The sequence below is a fragment of the Cyclopterus lumpus genome, chromosome 11 (assembly GCF_009769545.1).
Source record: "Cyclopterus lumpus isolate fCycLum1 chromosome 11, fCycLum1.pri, whole genome shotgun sequence".
NCBI lineage: Eukaryota > Metazoa > Chordata > Actinopteri > Perciformes > Cyclopteridae > Cyclopterus > Cyclopterus lumpus.
Genome location: NC_046976.1, coordinates 11,468,505 through 11,486,319, shown reverse-complemented (window position 1 = coordinate 11,486,319; position 17,815 = coordinate 11,468,505). Strand labels below are relative to the sequence as shown.

At 39.9% G+C, this 17,815-nt stretch overlaps 1 protein-coding gene across 1 annotated transcript in view; it reads right to left on the bottom strand.

The window, feature by feature from the left end:
• The window catches only part of gabbr2 (gamma-aminobutyric acid (GABA) B receptor, 2), a 154,272-nt gene that overhangs the window by 58,742 nt on the left and 77,715 nt on the right, over positions 1–17,815 (bottom strand). Inside the window, exons 3-7 of the mRNA XM_034545526.1 lie at positions 17,608–17,778; positions 10,538–10,639; positions 6,098–6,163; positions 5,600–5,788; positions 4,415–4,657 (exon numbers count right to left, since the gene is read on the bottom strand). Of these exons, the coding sequence (XP_034401417.1) occupies positions 4,415–4,657; positions 5,600–5,788; positions 6,098–6,163; positions 10,538–10,639; positions 17,608–17,778 (771 nt within the window). The remainder of the gene's footprint in view (positions 1–4,414; positions 4,658–5,599; positions 5,789–6,097; positions 6,164–10,537; positions 10,640–17,607; positions 17,779–17,815) is intronic.

Sequence of the window (17,815 nt, the reverse complement as noted above, 5' to 3'; positions counted from 1 at the left end):
GACAGCAATTTACAAGACAGACAAAAGCAATTCAACTTTGTGGCAATATCATAACACATATTCAAATCCCTCTCTCCTATGTATTCTCAGTCTTTCTCTCTCTTCTTCTATGTTCTCCTTCCCCCTGTCTCTTTATCTCTTTCTCCCTCTTCATCTACAAAGACTGTTCAATTAATTCAGCCAACCACCTGCTAACAGAGCTCCATAATTACACATTTAACTGAGTTCACATATTTCTGTCTGGCTAACAAAACAGGTGAGAGTGGAGAGTGGGGTTGATAGATAGATAGACAGATAGAGAGAGACAGATAAAGAGATAGCGAGATAGAGAAATAGACAAAATAGAGATATATTTAGAGATGAGGCATTTGCATTAGCTGATTAAAAGACAGCTGAGGGGAGAATATGGGGAAGGAAGCTGGAGGGACAATTTTGCTTGAAAAAGATGGCAAGCTTTGAAGTAGCAGAACAGGATCCCACCCCTCTGTTTGAATCCCAGTCTTTGTGTGTCATCTTTGATGTCAATGTGCATGCACTTAATATGTTGTCACATTATGCTTATGTGCATGCATGTGCCCTATCCCTGATGATGCATTTGTGTGAGCAGAACAAGCTACTTCTGAGACGCAGGGCCTCCAGTGCTGCCGTCCCCCTGGGGATATACAACAGATCCTCTGCTCACAAATTCACATCACAGTGTCAATCTGACTTGTCATACACCGCTCTTTCTTACAATATGCTCTGCAATTATGCCCGTAGTGTAAGTACGACCTCGGTTCAGCTCATTAGACATTACATTCATATAACTGTTGTGTGTAAACAGGGTCAGACAATGTGGGATTACAGGATGAACCTGTAATGACCGTGAGTGTAGGTATCAAGGTTTCCAGAGTAGCTAGCTTCATCATTATGCTCTCGCTATGCATTAGCATTGCCATCATAATTGCCCTTGACATCAGCAAAAGTGGAGCGAACACAAACCTTATTGAAATGGCGTGTAGTTATTTTAACAGCCTCCAATTTGTTCTCTCAAGTGTATACACGGTTTAGAGAATATGCAAAGTATATTAAACGTATGCAGAGGCACTCACTCTTACATTCTTAATTGCAAATAAATGTCTGTGCGACACAGCTTAAATTAACCTCTTTTGACCAATATTCAAAGAAGCTACTGTAAAGCCCTCTTTCTACAAGGTAATATGCTCCTCCGCAGCTTAGGCAACCGCACTGGAGTGTATTGACCCAGACAGGTGTCCCTTGTCTACTATTCACAGGACGTTCAGACCTGAGTCACAATGTTGGCTGATGGATCAATCACTGTGTCCAGGCGCGCATGTCTGTGCATGTGTGTGAAGGTGTCTTTCTGAGGTGAGATGGTGGAGGCGGCCAGGTATCACTTTGCCTGAGGAGGTGAGAAGACTGTCTGTGACAGGTGTGCCAAGGTCAAATGAAATGTCAGTCTGTGGGCTGCAGGTGTGGCATCCTCCAGGCTTTCAGGGTTTGAGTTGGAAACCCTCTTAATGTGAATGTAACTGTGATGCACACACATTGATGGTGGAAAACAAATGCACGTAACACCCCTCTCTGTTTTACCTCAGTGTGGCTGTGTGAGGTGACTGTCAAGCCTCGGGTTGTGCTACTCACCGTTACCCAGAAGGACACTGATACCAACATGATGACCACTGACCACCATTTTTTTTGCAACACAAACAAACATACTTGTCATCTCCAATCACAATGTGCTTTGTCCCTCTTGGGTAAATTCCAGTGTACATCATCCTGTGGTTCTAGCAGCTGTCTGCCCCCTCTGTGCCCTGAAAGTCTCTCCGAGCTAAAGTCAGCCTTTTTCTCTATGGTCCTGACAGCAGCCAGATCAATACTGTGGAGCCCTCCATGATCACTCTCCTGCTGCTGCAGCTGCTGCTGCTAAGAATTCAGCAGCAGGACTGAGATCTGTGCAGAATGGACATGGTTTGGTCCCATGAGACCTGTGTGTTTACACAGCAAACACAAGGCGTAAAATCGTGACATCAGGAGCGACACGAGGCTCATGTCAAGGTATGATCCCATATTATCAAGCACACATGCACACATTTAAAACCAAGGGTAGGCAGCAATTTCACTGCACATGGATTTATTTTATTGGAAACCCAGTAGGAGTCATTGTAATTCACAAGCAAACCGAGCAAGTTGGTATAATAGCCCCTTTTGAAATCTGAATACGAAAATAGCATAAAAGATGTATGCAGTGTGGATGGGAAATTGCCTTCCTTCTTTGTTCGTCATGCGTGGGTGGAAGTTTCTATGTACTAAGTGTGTGCTACATACTGGGAACACTTTTGATCACATTTCATTTATGTCTTAAAAGAACAGCTTTAATAGTGAACAGATCTCAAGTCTTTGGGTACAAAGATGCATTTAATTACTTTTGGAATGCTGCTGTATTTAAATCACGTATTGTTTACCACATGCAGAAGGTTCTAGCTCAGATTTTTTTTATTATACCAATCAGGATTGTGGTTGTCAAAAACAAACACATTATCATGAGAAGAATTTAGCTTTTTTAGGACCTCATCAAAACAAGAGCAATCAGATTTACTGTCAAATTACTACTATGTCCATTTCCCATTACATGTCGTTGTTGTGTAAAACTAAACTCTCCAAATCCATTGATTTATTACTTCATCATTGTCATCCCTTCACCATTACATTACAGCAAGCTTTCATTCATACAGTGGGACATCAATGATGGCTTCTACAGGTCAAAAGTAACTATACATAAGTATTTAAATATAAAGTACTATACAAAAGTGAAATGTAAAGTAGAAATATTTCAATTTTATAAAGCTTTCTTCCTTTACTCTGCTATGTTAAGAGAGAACACTCACTATTTCAAATCTGAATGCAGGACTTGTACTTTAATGAAGTATTTAAACTGTTGTGAATTCACTTAAGTAAAGGACTTCTTCCACCACTGACGGCAACATCTGAAGAATCAATATGAGTCAATACTAATATATATAATAAGATTGCTAGTCTATCCAAACAACCTACCAGAACTTCATTATCTATTTGTGTGAAGTAAATTGTGGATGAAATGCTGCACGGCCATCACAATTGAATCCTGCACGGCTTTGCTTCCCTGAGTCTCTGGGGAAAGACTCAATGTCAGCCTGGTTCTGATCAGCAGCCCTGAGTGGGTCTGTGCTGAGAGAGGTGAGAGCAGAGGGGTGAGGAATGACAACCTGGAGGATTTGGGAGAGTGCTGCAACATACATACACCTTTTAGGGACATTAGCCAAAAAGGAAATCAAAATAACACCAGTCAGTGGTCTGTACTAATTTCTCAAGGCTATTTTCTCTGTCCTTTATTCTGTTGAAAACTATACTGTATCTGTATTTCTATCATATTATTTATATGCATTTCTTTTGTGTGTTCCTCCCTGACTTCAGTCTCTCACCTTTACTTATTTAGTAAGTGTGTATTACCTTCTTAATATTCCAGTATAGCCAATCTTTCTCCCTTTTGTCCTCACTAGCATTTGTTTTGGCCATTTATTTGAAAACACAATTATGAATATGATACGAGTAATGTTCTGCTTTACTGTAAGGCCTTGCATCCATACTGGCTGTCTAGGCTGTGAGCAGCATGGAATCCTCAAATAACGGGAGTGTCCTTTACACAGGAACAGCAGATATCCTCTAACAGCTCAATAGGCAGCGAGAGTGAGCACACACACACACACACACACCCACCCACACCCACACACACGCACCTTGTAGATTGCATAGCCACTAGGATCAATCTTGAATGCAGTGAGTGAGTCTGCATCACCGAATGACACCACTTTTGGCATCCTCCAGAGACAAGGATAGCTAAGAAAGCTCCTCTGCAAACAAGCTTCCAGCCTGACAAAGCAGTAATTAATGCCTCTGTGTTTCCTGATTTTGCCAACCCCATACTGTCCAAACATATAACATACATAGTTTATATGCATAGACACAGATGTATGTTATATATGTCCCCAAAAGATGAGTCTTCATCAGTGGTAACATTTGATATGGTGTTTTGATTGTGTGTCTTTAAACCATGTTTGTATATTGTATGTACTGAATGTATGAGTGTCTTTCTCGTTTTCCTCACTACTGTATATACCTCGTCAATATTAACAAAACCCATTTTCTTGCATACACATGTACATGTAAATGTACAGTACGTAAGTGTCTGAGGAGTATCCTTGTGTTTGCCCTTGTCAACTAAGTGTAGACAGTGGGTGCTCTGATCACTCAGTTTACATTATGAAAGTGAGTGAAGTAAGAAAAAAACATTTGAACTACCAACATGTCAGACTGTGCCAGATTGTACATAATCACCATATTAAAAAAATATATAGCAATTTGATGCTGAACTTACTGTAACACCAAAGAAATTGGTCTCATTCATGACATTGAGCACCATTTTCCCCACTTCGCGGTCATCCACAGTGAAGTTATGGAAGGTGTTCTGCCGTTGTTTTTCCCGGAGCAGTTCCATCACCCGAGTCAAGGTCTTAGCGATGACCCAGATCCCATCGTAGGCAAAGCCGTGAAACTTGCTGGCCTCCACGCCTTTCTGCTGAAGCTCTCGGCTGTACTCTCTCTCATAGTCCTTAGGGGTCTGAAAGAGGGAAGAGAGATCAAAAAGAGAAAATATCCCTCTAACTTTTTGAAAAATGTTCCTTAGAAAAAGGTATTAATATTGGATCGCTTCAAATGTACTATTATTGGTGTAACTTTGACCAATTTTCCACACAATTTGAGATGCAAAGGCAGAGTTCCAACTCTTTTATATAGATAATTTTCCAGGACTTTTCCTGGGCATTATGCTTAGAAATTATTAGAATATTATGCAACGATGCCTGCAGATACACAGTACTGTGCTCTATTGTGAAGCTACCGCTATAAAAGTTAAATTCATGTCATGTTATGGTTCATTTTGCATTAAAAAAAGAGCAATGTGTTTGAAGAGACAGTGCTAACAATTAGGTTAAAAAAAGCCCTGTATCCAGCCTGTGTTTTGAGCCCCCATTTATTGTTTTTGCCCCAACTTCCCATTCGTTATTATTCAACTTATTCTCAACTCTCAACACACATTTGAAGCCATTGCTCCAAGCCATAATCTCATCACACACCATAAACAAGCTAGCAAACACATCAATTTGAGCAACTAAGCCAAACACGCCAACCAATTTAGCCATTTAAAAAAAGCTGGGATCAATGACTGAAACATTGGTTTTCCAGGACACATGGGAACCCTGAAAGTTACTGGAAATGCTGGTTTAGCATCAATGCTACTGTACTGGGGAATGCAGTATGAAAATAAATCCCATGATTGGTCTCTGGTTTAAAAACCTGCATCTGAAGTGTCTTTTTGTGGAGATGGTACGCTTGTGTCATTGTATTATTCAGACACAGGAAAAATGTTGTAGGTGATTCACTTTCCACTTCAATTTTTCCACTTGTTGTATTTAAACTGACTTAACATTTAATGACACATTGAATTACTTAACACGATTGAAAAACAATCATCCTCTTAAGTGTAACAGTGGGTGTAACTGACCCTGCCAGAGATGCCCTTGACCTGGCGAGCGCTGAGTGGCTCAAAGTCCACACTGATGTATCCCTCCATGGCTGTGAGCAGCTTCTTGGTGGTGCAGTTGGTGCTGTTGGCCTGCTCCCACCAGTTGCCCTGGTACCAGCCGGGGATAATCCACTGGTATTTACTGCCAAACATGTTAAGATTATATGCCTGGGAAGGGGTCAGAAAGAAAATGGAAGTTGAGGTAATGTAACAGCAGGAGATACAGTATAATATAAAGAGATTAACTTTTGTGTAATAATTCTTACTTTATGTGAGCTGCTAGAGAACTGAGCTTAAAGAATACAGAAATCATGAACTAAGCAACAAGAGTAAAACATTACACATGAGCTAAAACCATATGAGGGCAAATTAGATCACCCCAATCACTATTGTTTACCAAACAAGATGTTTGTTGTAGTAACTTGACAAGATATCTGACAGCTTTCACTTCTAACTGAATGCAGGGTAAGGACTTACGCAGCAGAAGACTTTGGATGCCAGGTTCTCGTCGAACTGGCCGATGATGATTCTAACATCATTGTCCTGAAAAAAGAAAGAAAAACACGACATCACTTAAATGGCAAATATGAGCACCATGGTCATACACTTCGGGCGAAGCAGTGGCTTAGAGGCTAATGCAATATCAAGTGGCAAAATGTCGATCCATAACAACAGAGACAGAAGTGTCAGGGAGCAGAACTGCTTTGTTTGCCAACCAGCACAGATATACATGGAGATTCGGCGTAAATAATTCAGATTGACCGGGTGGACATGCAGCATGTTTCCTGATGGGAAAAAAGATCAGGCTCAACAACGTAATTTAGTGTGCAGTTGCATATGTATAGTACTGTACAAACACAAGCAGATGTTCACAGTTCAAAATCGCCCCAAATCAAGGCTGGAGGTGACGTGTGAAGGATGGAGAAAAGTCGATCATATGGCTCTTATTCAACCATGACACCTCAGACAAAAAAGCTAGCAGCAATATTTAAAAGAAAAGAAAATCCGAATACTGAAAGAATAAATTATGTTAATGAAACTATAATGTTGCTCTTACTCACGACTTGCCGTCTTGTGATACGATTCTCATTCTTTGGCAACACATTCAGTAGTTACAAAGTAGTGTGTTTTCAATGACATGTACTTTAAGTGTTCCATGGTGTGTTCTGTCTTATTTGGATCAGGTGAAAATGTTATGTATTGCAAACAACCATCAATTGAAACCTTTTAGTGGCACTACTGATGTGAAGCAGAGCTTTTTTTAAATGCAATTATAAAACAGATCACTCTGACAAACTGCTTTTTAGTTGGGTTGAATTGTAATGAAAAATGTGTCTAAAGGCAGCTTTTCAAAAAAAACAAAAGGGTATTAAACACAACAGCTGTATTTTCAATGAACCTACTGCATAGTGTTCTGCCTTTATACTGGATAATGAGAAACCATTATGAATACAGTTCATGAAGTCATCTTCCCTCAGGCAAACTCTACCATATGTCATGCATCCTCAAATCAAAGGGGGCAACCAATCACTGTCATTTTAAATCCAATTCCTCGAGGCGATTAGATACACAAGGAGCTACCCAGCAGCCAAACAATGTAGTTATTCTTCTAAATAGAGTGGATATACTAGATAAAATATATGGAAAAATCAGAAAGATTATATATATATATATATATATATATATATATATATATATATATATATGATGGAAAAGCAGATGGATATCTGTCTGTTGGTCTAATAGATGCTAATGTACTTCCTCCCCTCAAATTGTAAAGCACAATTTTTTCATGACAGAATTATCTATATATAGTTTGCATTGCAAATGGTACACACACACGCACACGCACACGCACACACACACACACACACACTAAAGAACATGAACATTTTAAAAAAGCCGAGCAGTTCAATAAAAAGGATTCTCATTTAAGCCAGAAAGCATTCAGGGACATTTAAAGGGGTCTTTTGTAAGAAGCCTTAAGTGGTGTTCCACTGTGTGTGTGCGTGTGTGTGTGTGTGTGTGTGTGTGTGTGTGTGTGTGTGTGTGTGTGTGTGTGTGTGTGTGTGTGTGTGTTTAAGTGCAAGAGGCTACTCAATAACACTGCCCTACACTGGAGGAAGGGCACTTAACCCAAATGACTCCAGCCACGGCCTAGGACCACAGCATCAGTATAAATTCTGGCCTGCCTGGCAAAAAAATGAAAAGACTGTGTATAGTGGGCAAGGGCATTAGTGAGTGTGTTGTGTTTGTCCATTACAGATGGACTAGGTCACTACAGGGCTCCAAATCACCCTTGTTGCTTGAGCTTTTATATAACTATAACAATAATTGCTTTCAAAGAGGGTCGTGTTAAGGGCAGCCTTGCCGGCTTTATCCGTGACAGGGTTGTTTGTTACTTCATGTTGGTGATAAATATGTGATAATGGTTTGAGTAATATTGCTCTCATAAGCCCGATCAGGCAGTTTTTAAGGCTTATTAGGCACAAACACACACATACACACAGACACACACACACACACACACTAATAATGGCCTTTTTTATGAGCTTATGTGAGACATGATTTTTAGACTGGCAATGTGTTGCTTCTACCCACTAAACCATTTCCCCCATGTCTGTTTGTAAGGATTTCTGGACGTGTGTGTGTGTGTGTGTGTGTGTGTGTGTGTGTGTGTGTGTGTGTGTGTGTGCGTTTGATCGCTAATAAACATGTTTGAGCAATAAATGTTATACATACTGTTATGACCACATATGTGACATTATTATCTGAACTTCAAAATAAAAGTTACTAAAATATTGTCAGTATGCGTCACAATATCTGAGCTGTTCTGACCTTGTCAACAAACTCTAAAACAGTCTGCAAACTGTTGGAGTTTCAGACCTAGAATATGGAGTAGTGTGAGAGCTTGGTGATATGTGGGGATTTGGACAAGCAGAGGTGCTTCATCTGAGAAAAACACTGCAGATTACAGGGACAGCAGCAGCGTCTGCGATTATATTATTATATTATCAATAACCAATCATATGAAATGGACAAACTTATAATGCTAATATCTGTGCAAACCATTTGTCTTTAGCCTTTTGTTTACAGCTGGGATAGTACAATATATATTTTAATCATAGCCAACATACAGCACCAACTGCAAAGGTAAAGAGGTAATGTGGATGTGGTTGCTTAGTTAGACCCAAGGGGAGCACTGAATTCTAAAATTGGAAAATGGCTGCTTTTCAAATAATGTATTAACTGAAAAGTTGTACATATGAACTATATTTGATAATAATAATGAAAGTTATACATGTATGGAGGGTTCTTTGTCATGCAAAAAATGCTGCATCAGCATTTACTACGTCATATCTGCGGGGTAAGAGTTCTGAATGCATGATAAATAATTCAATCATACTAAATAATAAAGTGTTTTGGACTTAATTTAGATTTCAGGATATTTTTCTCATGTGGCTCTCTATTGAATGCAAGGTCCTTTAATTGACCTTCAGTCACAAACATGTTGAAAAGGCATGGTCTATAAAATGAATGCTTGTTATTTTAATGTTAAATTTGAAGAAGAAGAAGAAGAAGAAGAAGAAGAAGACGACTTGATTGTAACTTGATTGTGGGTAAGAATGGGGGTTTTATGTGTAAGCCTGCCTTTGTTTTCTGATGTAGTTTCATCAGCCTGTCCAGTAACGTGAAGGAGAGATGAAGATGAAAAAGCAGAATGTTGACGGCTGATTCGATGCCTTGCAGCAGAAATGTCTGTCTCCTTTTTGAATATTCCAGCTGGATCGAAGATGTAAGTCCTCTATTTGTGGATCACACAGTGGCCCCCTTGTGCCCCCCCCCCCCCCCACACACACACACACACACACACACACACACACAGTCGCACTTACACAATCAGACAACGTAGAACCAATAAAAGACCAGCCTTTACAATGAAATCTGTGTCCCCCTCTACCTCATTATGTGACCTAGCTGTCGGGGAGACAGAAAACTGCTGCTGCGAGAACAGCGAGAAACGGACCATTAGGGTGTCAGAGAGGCCCCGCCCACCCGGTCCTATTCTATCCTATCATATCCTACCATCTGAAAAGCTTTCGAGGCAACACTGTGATTTGAATATTTAGAGTTGATCAAGGAAGGATGTGTCAGCTTAAAATATCAGGCTTCAACTTTTAGAGTTACACATATATTTTAGGAGAGACAGCTTATCTTGCCACTCCTTCTCTATCCCTCTGTCTTTCCTTAAACCTGCTCCATGTTGCATACATCATATCTTCCACTCACATGTCAAACCTCTTTCTTCCTCCAACTCTGCCTTCTCTGCTTCTTACATCTTTTCTTTCACGTAACTTCCTATCAAAATATATATTTATACTCCTTTACTCTTAAACCATGTTGCCAGTTGAGCTTATTAGACACTAGGTCATGTCTTTGATTTACTTCCATTGACATTGTTGTTGCTGTAAATGATATGCGGCACTGACTCACTGTGCATTTACGACGGAGGCCAGAAGCATCTCTGATTGCCTCCGGAGAGTTCGGATAATTTAGCCTTCAAACTTGACTGCATTTACATGTGATTTCTTTTGCATTTTTGCCTCGTCAAAGTGATTCTTATCAATCATGCATGTTAAAACCATGAATAAATGGTTGAAATACACAGGTCTAACATCTCAATATTGGCCCAATAAGGGTCTACTTTTGTTCCGTCTCATTAAAGGTCAAAAGAGAGAAGATAATAATGAAAATCCAATAACAAACCCTGTATGCACATGTACATGCCTGCTCTATACCTGCTCTATACAATCAGATCAATTACTCTCCGCATTTGTTGCATCTGGAAAAAAAAGTAACTTAATTAAACTTTTTTTATTCACAGTTAGATAGAATTGTTCAAGAAGGATCACTTACCTTGAGCTTCTTCACATTGACACAAGGATCGTTGGAAAAACTTTCTGTGTCTGCAATCTGAATGTCTGCTTTCTCCAGCTCATTAGTTAGATCATTCCTCACCTAAACAAGGAGGGGGGGGGGGGGGGGGGGGGGGGGGGGGGGGAGGGAGGGGGAGAAAGAAGGTGTTGATCATTTACCATGTCATTTGTTCTTTGCTCTGTTTATGGGTGACCTCCTTGTCAGCAAAAAAACAGCTGTCCTACGTGTTCCTTGTCATATGGATTTACATTAATTTTGATGCATAATAAACTGGACATTCAAAAAGTAGGATAAATTGGGCGAAATGTAGGAAAAAAACATTTGTGTAATCAAAAAAGCCATTAAAAACTTACTTCCATTAGCCCAAAAAAATATATACAATTTAGCATACATATTTCTGCTTACTTAATTTAAATCCTACTTTGATCTTGAAATGTAAGGAAAAACATTTTGTTAAAAAACACAAATGTTTAAATACATTTTCAACAAAACCATCACGTAATATATTGCTGACAATTTCCCATACACCTCTAAACAATAATAATTCAAGTTTTTAGATCTTATATCTGTTTACAATGTATATATACTAATGTATCTAGTATGTACAAAACAAGATAGATAGATGAAGGCTATTTAATGATCTGAGCTGGTGTCTGCATGCTTCATCTTAAATTGTGAGTGGAAAGACAGAAACACAAGCATCTTAACATCACAGCATGACAAAGACATTAATTACTGAAGACATCAAAACCGTCATCATTCTGATTTTACTCTGTTCGATGTGGATTTCTAACATTCACAATATCCAACGTGCATTTGTCAAAGTTAGATACTTTATACTCAGATTACTTTTCTTCTTTTCAGAATGACACAAAAAAGCACAATTTGATGCATTGAATAAACTCAATTGGTTAAAAAAGATATATCTAAAACACAAGACACATGTAGAGTACTGTAAATGTATGTGGAGAAACTGTACATCTGCTTTGATGTATTGGTTCAGTGGAATGGGAGGTAATGGGATCAGAGAAGGAGGAGAGTAGAGCAGGTACCCCACAGTGATGGCGAGCTTGAGGTGGTTTATCAAACTGTCTCGCTTTCCCTCGTCAACAAACACACATTCTGGCTTCCCTCCTTAATAAACTACCATTTTAGAAAAGGCCTTTTTTTTTTACCGCAGTAATTTTTACTTGTCATAGTGGGAAAAGCAGAATTGTAACTGATCAAATTAATGATGGCTCTGTTCCATTGACATGTTCTAGTGAAGCATGCCAATGAGGCAGCATGCACAATGTCAGGGCCCTGCCATCGGGATCACCGGCATGGAAAGCAGCCATTATTACTGTCACACCCGTGTCGTCTACATGCTGCTGTGAGAACAATCTACAGTATACATGCTGAGGTTTACTGTTGACATCTTGTCCTCTCCCTTTGGCTTTTCTTCCCTGATGTCCTCCGGCCATGCCCTGCAGCCATGGGCCTCTCCACCTCCACCCGAGAGGGGCCATGATGATACATCAGACAGGGTGTGTGCTCAAATGGGCATGCCAAGCTCCGTTGGCACAGATAGTTGAAGGCCCTGTGTGGTTGCCCTACATTTGTTGGTAGTCTGGCATGTGTACCATTGGTTGTATCCATATTTGTGTTTCCTAAATTGCTCCAAATACATATTGGGGACTGCCATGGCTATGAATGGAATTAATTGCATACATAGAAAACACTGTTCCTTGAGTGATCCAAAATCCATGTTTAGCTTGAAGTTTGTTAGTAGTTTCCTCATTGAAAGATAATGGAGGGTGGATCAGCCTGAATTTATAATATTTATAATGACAGGCTGTCATCACAGAACAAAGGCATCAAAACTCCCATTACAACTTTTCAAACCATTCATGCAGCACATACTTCCACTACTTTCAGAGACAGATGGAGGGCAACATCCTGACATGTATTCATTTAGCCATATTTTTCGACAACAATAAATCTAGAATATACTGCAATAAAATGCAGATAAGTGGATTTTGCTGAGGGAGTGGTTTAACATTTTCTATGAACATTTTTGATCTGGTTTGTGCTGTTAAAAGTTAGGGATACTGAGATCAGTTGTACAGTATATTCAACCTGACCAAAGCATTGCTCTTTCATTCAATACATGTCTTATAGGCCTTGCTATAAGTGTTTCCTATTTTAAAGATGGATTTCAAATAGCTGCAGCACATCAACGTGGTGTGAGCAGCAATCAGCCATTACAACTATTTCATATAATAGACTAGAAGATGGCTGCAATCAAATCAATGAAATTGAACTCCAACTATATTTCCCTCATGTCTCTAAATGTCCGGTGTCATAATTGCCTGTCCCCTTCACTCTGTACATCACTCACTCCTGTACAAACATTCCCTCCAATGTACTGTTCGCTGAGCTGAAACAACAGAGGCTGGAGTGGATCAATACAACCAGGTTTTGCTCTTGAGGAACAATTGGCGTGGTGGTCTGGACAAGGTACAAAGTCCTGTTGTGCTGGACATGGATGTAAAAGGCTTGGCTGCTGCTGAAATGCTAAGTAGAAACTATTGGCCAAAAGAGGGTTTCAGCAGGTTAGTTTGGTGTTTGAAGAGGTGTGTTGGAGCGAGCGCACAGGTGAATGGAATAACGACTTGCAATCACATACAAGACAATACATACTGACATGCAGGCACACACAACATTACAAAGGCAGACGCACAAAGCCCTCGTCACAAGAGGATCTTATGGTTTTAACTTTGCATTTCCGCCACTGAGATAGAAAAGGACAAATGCATTTGTGTTCTATAGTGGACTGAGTGTGTTAGGTCGAGGGAGGGAGGGAGGGGGGGAGAGGGGCATGGTTTGACGGAAGGAGGGGGAAAAGTGAGCAGCTTTTCTTGCATAACAAAAACATCCTTGATTGTCTGCGCAGCCTGGGAATCCCCAGCAGCAAATACAGAGGAGAAATAATCCGACTGCACTTCTGGGCATGCGTGCACACACAGATATGAAAGTACACACCCACACATGATGGACAAATGACAACATGTCAGATCCACTGTTAGATGGGTGCAATGTATTGGTGTCTAGAAAGGACATTCTGCTAACACAACAACACACACAAATCAGCCCACACTAGATGAAGATGCATTGCTGAAGGTGAGGGTTACCCTGTGAGTCTTTGTGGTATAACAGAATGACGTATCACCCCACCCCCACTCTGGATGCTGCCTTCCATTTCACTGACTGAAAATAAAAAAACTCATTGGTTCTCAAGATGTTTTTTATAAGCATTGGTAGTACAGCAGTGGGCTTGTGTCCTCATTAAAATGCCATAGATAATTAAATAATTCCTCTCGACCTAATTGCATACTTTGCAGGGCTGAAATTTAGGATTATTTTCATTATAATTCTTCCATTTTACTTTCTCAATAGATTGTAAATATAGAAAATGCATGTTACAATAATGTCTTCAAATTGCAAGTTTTGTTTTGATCAGTAGCAATTTGACAGGGGATGAGGCCAGATGGTGTCCCCGTTGTTAGCAAAATAACTAAAATGCATCCCTCTTGTTAACCGGCCGTCCCCTAGTCACAGAGAGAGAGAGAGAAGGGGCAGAGGGGTTGTTTAGTTGAATGTGTCCATGCCAGACTCATTGATAATATATATTTGACTGAGGTTTGTTCAAGTTGGAATTCATGACCTTCGACCTCCACCTGAATGAAACAAACCTGGTTTTGACCAATAGTCCAAAAGATAGTTTACTACTGTACCACAAAAGGACAAACATCAACTAAACCTATTAATTGACAAGCTGGAAATAGAGGACATTTTGTATTTTTGCTTAATGGATGATCCGAATGATTAATCCATTTTAAAAAAAGCTGCTGATTAATTTTCTGTTGACTGACTAATTGTTTCACCTTCAATATTTAGGTGCATTGACTTTTAGTCAAAGCTCATGTGATTTCAAAATCTCGACATTAATAATTACTGGCTAAGCTTTACATTTGTATCCAAACAAATGCCCATAAATAACAATCAAAGCCTTCAGCCAACAGACAGACAGACAGACAAAAGTCAGTGCTGTGTGTGTGTGTGTGTGTGTGTGTGTGTGTGTGTGTGTGTGTGTGTGTTTGCATGTGTGTGTGTGTGTGTGTGTGTGTGTTTATTAGTGTCACACAGACACTAGAGTGATAGCAGGTGTTTTATTTAATCATCACATCTGTCTGTCTGAGCCTTGTGCACGTGTATCTACATCTTTATAATGTAGATGTACAGCAAAAGATGCAGAGACAAATAGGATGGGACATTTATGTTTTCATGCAATTTACACATCTGTCCCTCATACTGTGTGCTACATTGCCATATAAATCTGCATGCAAATCCCAGAGTTCAGACTATAATGCCAGCCATGTGCTTATACAAACTAGCGTGACAAATGGTTGTGCCATAGCCTGATGACAAGCCCTCGAATGGCTTTCTCTGGTGGCCTCACATGGCCTGTACAATGGCATTACTGAATCATTCTGCAGAGGAATGTATTCAACATTACATGTTTTTCTCACGAATAGCAGCTGATGGCTAAAGAAAACGTGTTTAATGCATAAAACAGGGCACCAAGCAATCTTTTGATTTTAAGTAAGAATTATGTGAAAGGGACCTCAGAAAGAGAGTGGCTGCTGAGAGAGTAACTTCCCCTACATGCATGAGTGGGCAAAGTGTAGTTAAACAGTTGAGCTCAGAGGGTTCCAGACAGAGGAGGGGAATCCTGATCCTGTTCTCAGGTCTGTCATCTGACTGGCTGATGATGGCTGCTCTGTTCCTGATTGAGCCCTGTTGGTCTGGCAATCTCAATAATGTTGATTAATGTGTGTGTGTGTGTGTGTTCAATAGTGTCTAACAATAGAAGTGGCAAGCTGGCTTTACCTTACAGGTTACGGTCCCAGATGACAGCATACAGTGTGTGTGTGTGTGTATGTGTGTGTGTGTGCATGGCCCTAACAAGCGTTACATAATATTAACCTCTTCTCCTTGGGAAACAACACATTTGTAGATCCATAAACAGTTTGCCACAATTGCTAATTCTGCGGCCTCATTCTGGTTTATTTTGAGCCAGTTTGAAATGATAAATGTAAAAAATAAATAGTTATTTGAAAAGCTGTAAGAGGCTCCCACAGCTTGCCTCTAAATACACATTGTTTGGTTGTCGCTTCCTAAATCTCTACGGAGGTGGAGATAGAGACCCAAATGTAGCACAACCCATCGAACTCAAGAGCCACATTTAAGAAGAATACGCCAGATTAAAATAAACCAGAAGTATTCTTAAATGGAACAATGCCATCAGTAGAGGAAGGTTACCAAATATCATCATGCATTATTTTATTGTTATTATTATTTTATTTTATTTTATTTGGCAGTATTCAAACAACATTTTGCAACGACCATTTGTCTTTATGCACGCCACCATGATTCCCAGATATAACAAAAACAAACATGCTCTGAACTTGACAGAGGATTGTACAAATCATAAAGTACGGAAGCGATGCTTGCATATTTGTAAATCAGGATTAGAGGCCAATCTCGTGGCAGGTTGATTGAATCGGGCCGCCCGTCTCCCTGCCGTCGTAAGCCTCTTGGCGCTTTCAGGAGGGGAGAGATAAAGGGATTTGGGCTCTCTCAGATTTGCAGTGAGACTTTTTATACACCCCCCATGGCCCCACCTCCCACCTCCGGTTGCTGAGCAGATTGTTTTCAACCAGAGCCTCGAAGCAAGAGCTCACAATGTGTTTCACACATTCTTGCTTTCAATACATCTGACATGACTTTTATTAACTGAATGTTCCTGTATCGCTGATGTGTGATTGTTTGGCCAAGGTATGATAAATGTGTATGTTTACAAACAGGAAGAGGTTTGTCTTGCTAGTTACCATCCAGTTCAGTCTGACAGGATTTTAACTGGTAAAATATGTATACATTGTATTATTATATTTCAATGTAAAAGGCTCTCTGACACTATAGAGCATAATAGAGGAAAGGAGTTTTTCTTGGCGAATGTAGTTTTGTTCTCTCCAGTGCTGACGTTCAATTACCAACAGATGGAATTTGCTAAATAAAAAATCAAGTAAAATGAACTAATGCAAAGCTTGATTTCTTATACATAATATGTACTCTAATGTCTAAAGGGACAATGCAATCTTCCCTTCTTGCAATGTAGGCTACTAGTAAGTACTATGCAGTGTTTACCTGTTTACACTGTACCACTTCCATGAATCCATAAATGTTGTTCAGTTGTTATGTTGTGCATTTATCTTTGCTGTCTCTGCAAGAAGTGATCCTTCCAGTAACCATTTGACCACCTGAAGCCAGGGTTGGTCATTTTTTTCACATTTGCTAAAATTATCAATACATCTCGACACAATCAATAAACCAAATGCTCTGTTAAATATAAGTAATATATCCTGTATCAGTTAATATTGTAGGACATGTAATAAGCCCGTCCAATCATTTCATTCCACTAGAATGAACTAATTGGACGGGCTGCCTACCTTTCACATAACTGCCTTCCTGCACGCAGTCGGCCCCGTGCACTCATTGTGCATCACTGGAGTCTTGCAGCTTGACAGCTGTGGGTACTAACAACAGCAATGTTTGTTGTTTTATGTTCCTAATGATTTTGGGGGAGTGGCTTTGGAGGGAGGCCAGAAGGTACTGACTTATCGACTTTCTTGCTTGATTTAGCAACTTTTGGACCTAGTGCTGCTACCTTTCATTATGAAAGAGTTGGCAACAGTTTTTTTTAATCTAGCTTATTTATGCTAGTTTCTCTATATTACCAACCCTAGCTTTAATATTAACTGAATGCATGAAAATACAAAATTTTTTAAAATTACTAAATACTAGCTATCAGAATACATCAAAAGTGGCTTGCATAAGCTGTGCATGCTCTCTGCAACAGCTCACTATAGAAGTTTCTGTGGCACCTCATGCCAACGTTGCCATATCAAAATGTAGTCTCTTAAAAAGCATGAACAAGGAGCACTGACCTCTGAGAACCTCTGCACATCCTGTGTGAGGGTTCCCACACGGCTCCAGTTGTAGAAGTTGAGAAACTTCACGACCGCCGGGTTCACAGCGTTGTCTGATGGGACGGTGCGGAAGAAGTTGGGGTACTTTTTCTTGTCTGCCAGAACTGGAGTTGTTGCTGCAAAGGACAGCTGGAATGACATAAGAGAGAGCAATCAGTGAGCTTTG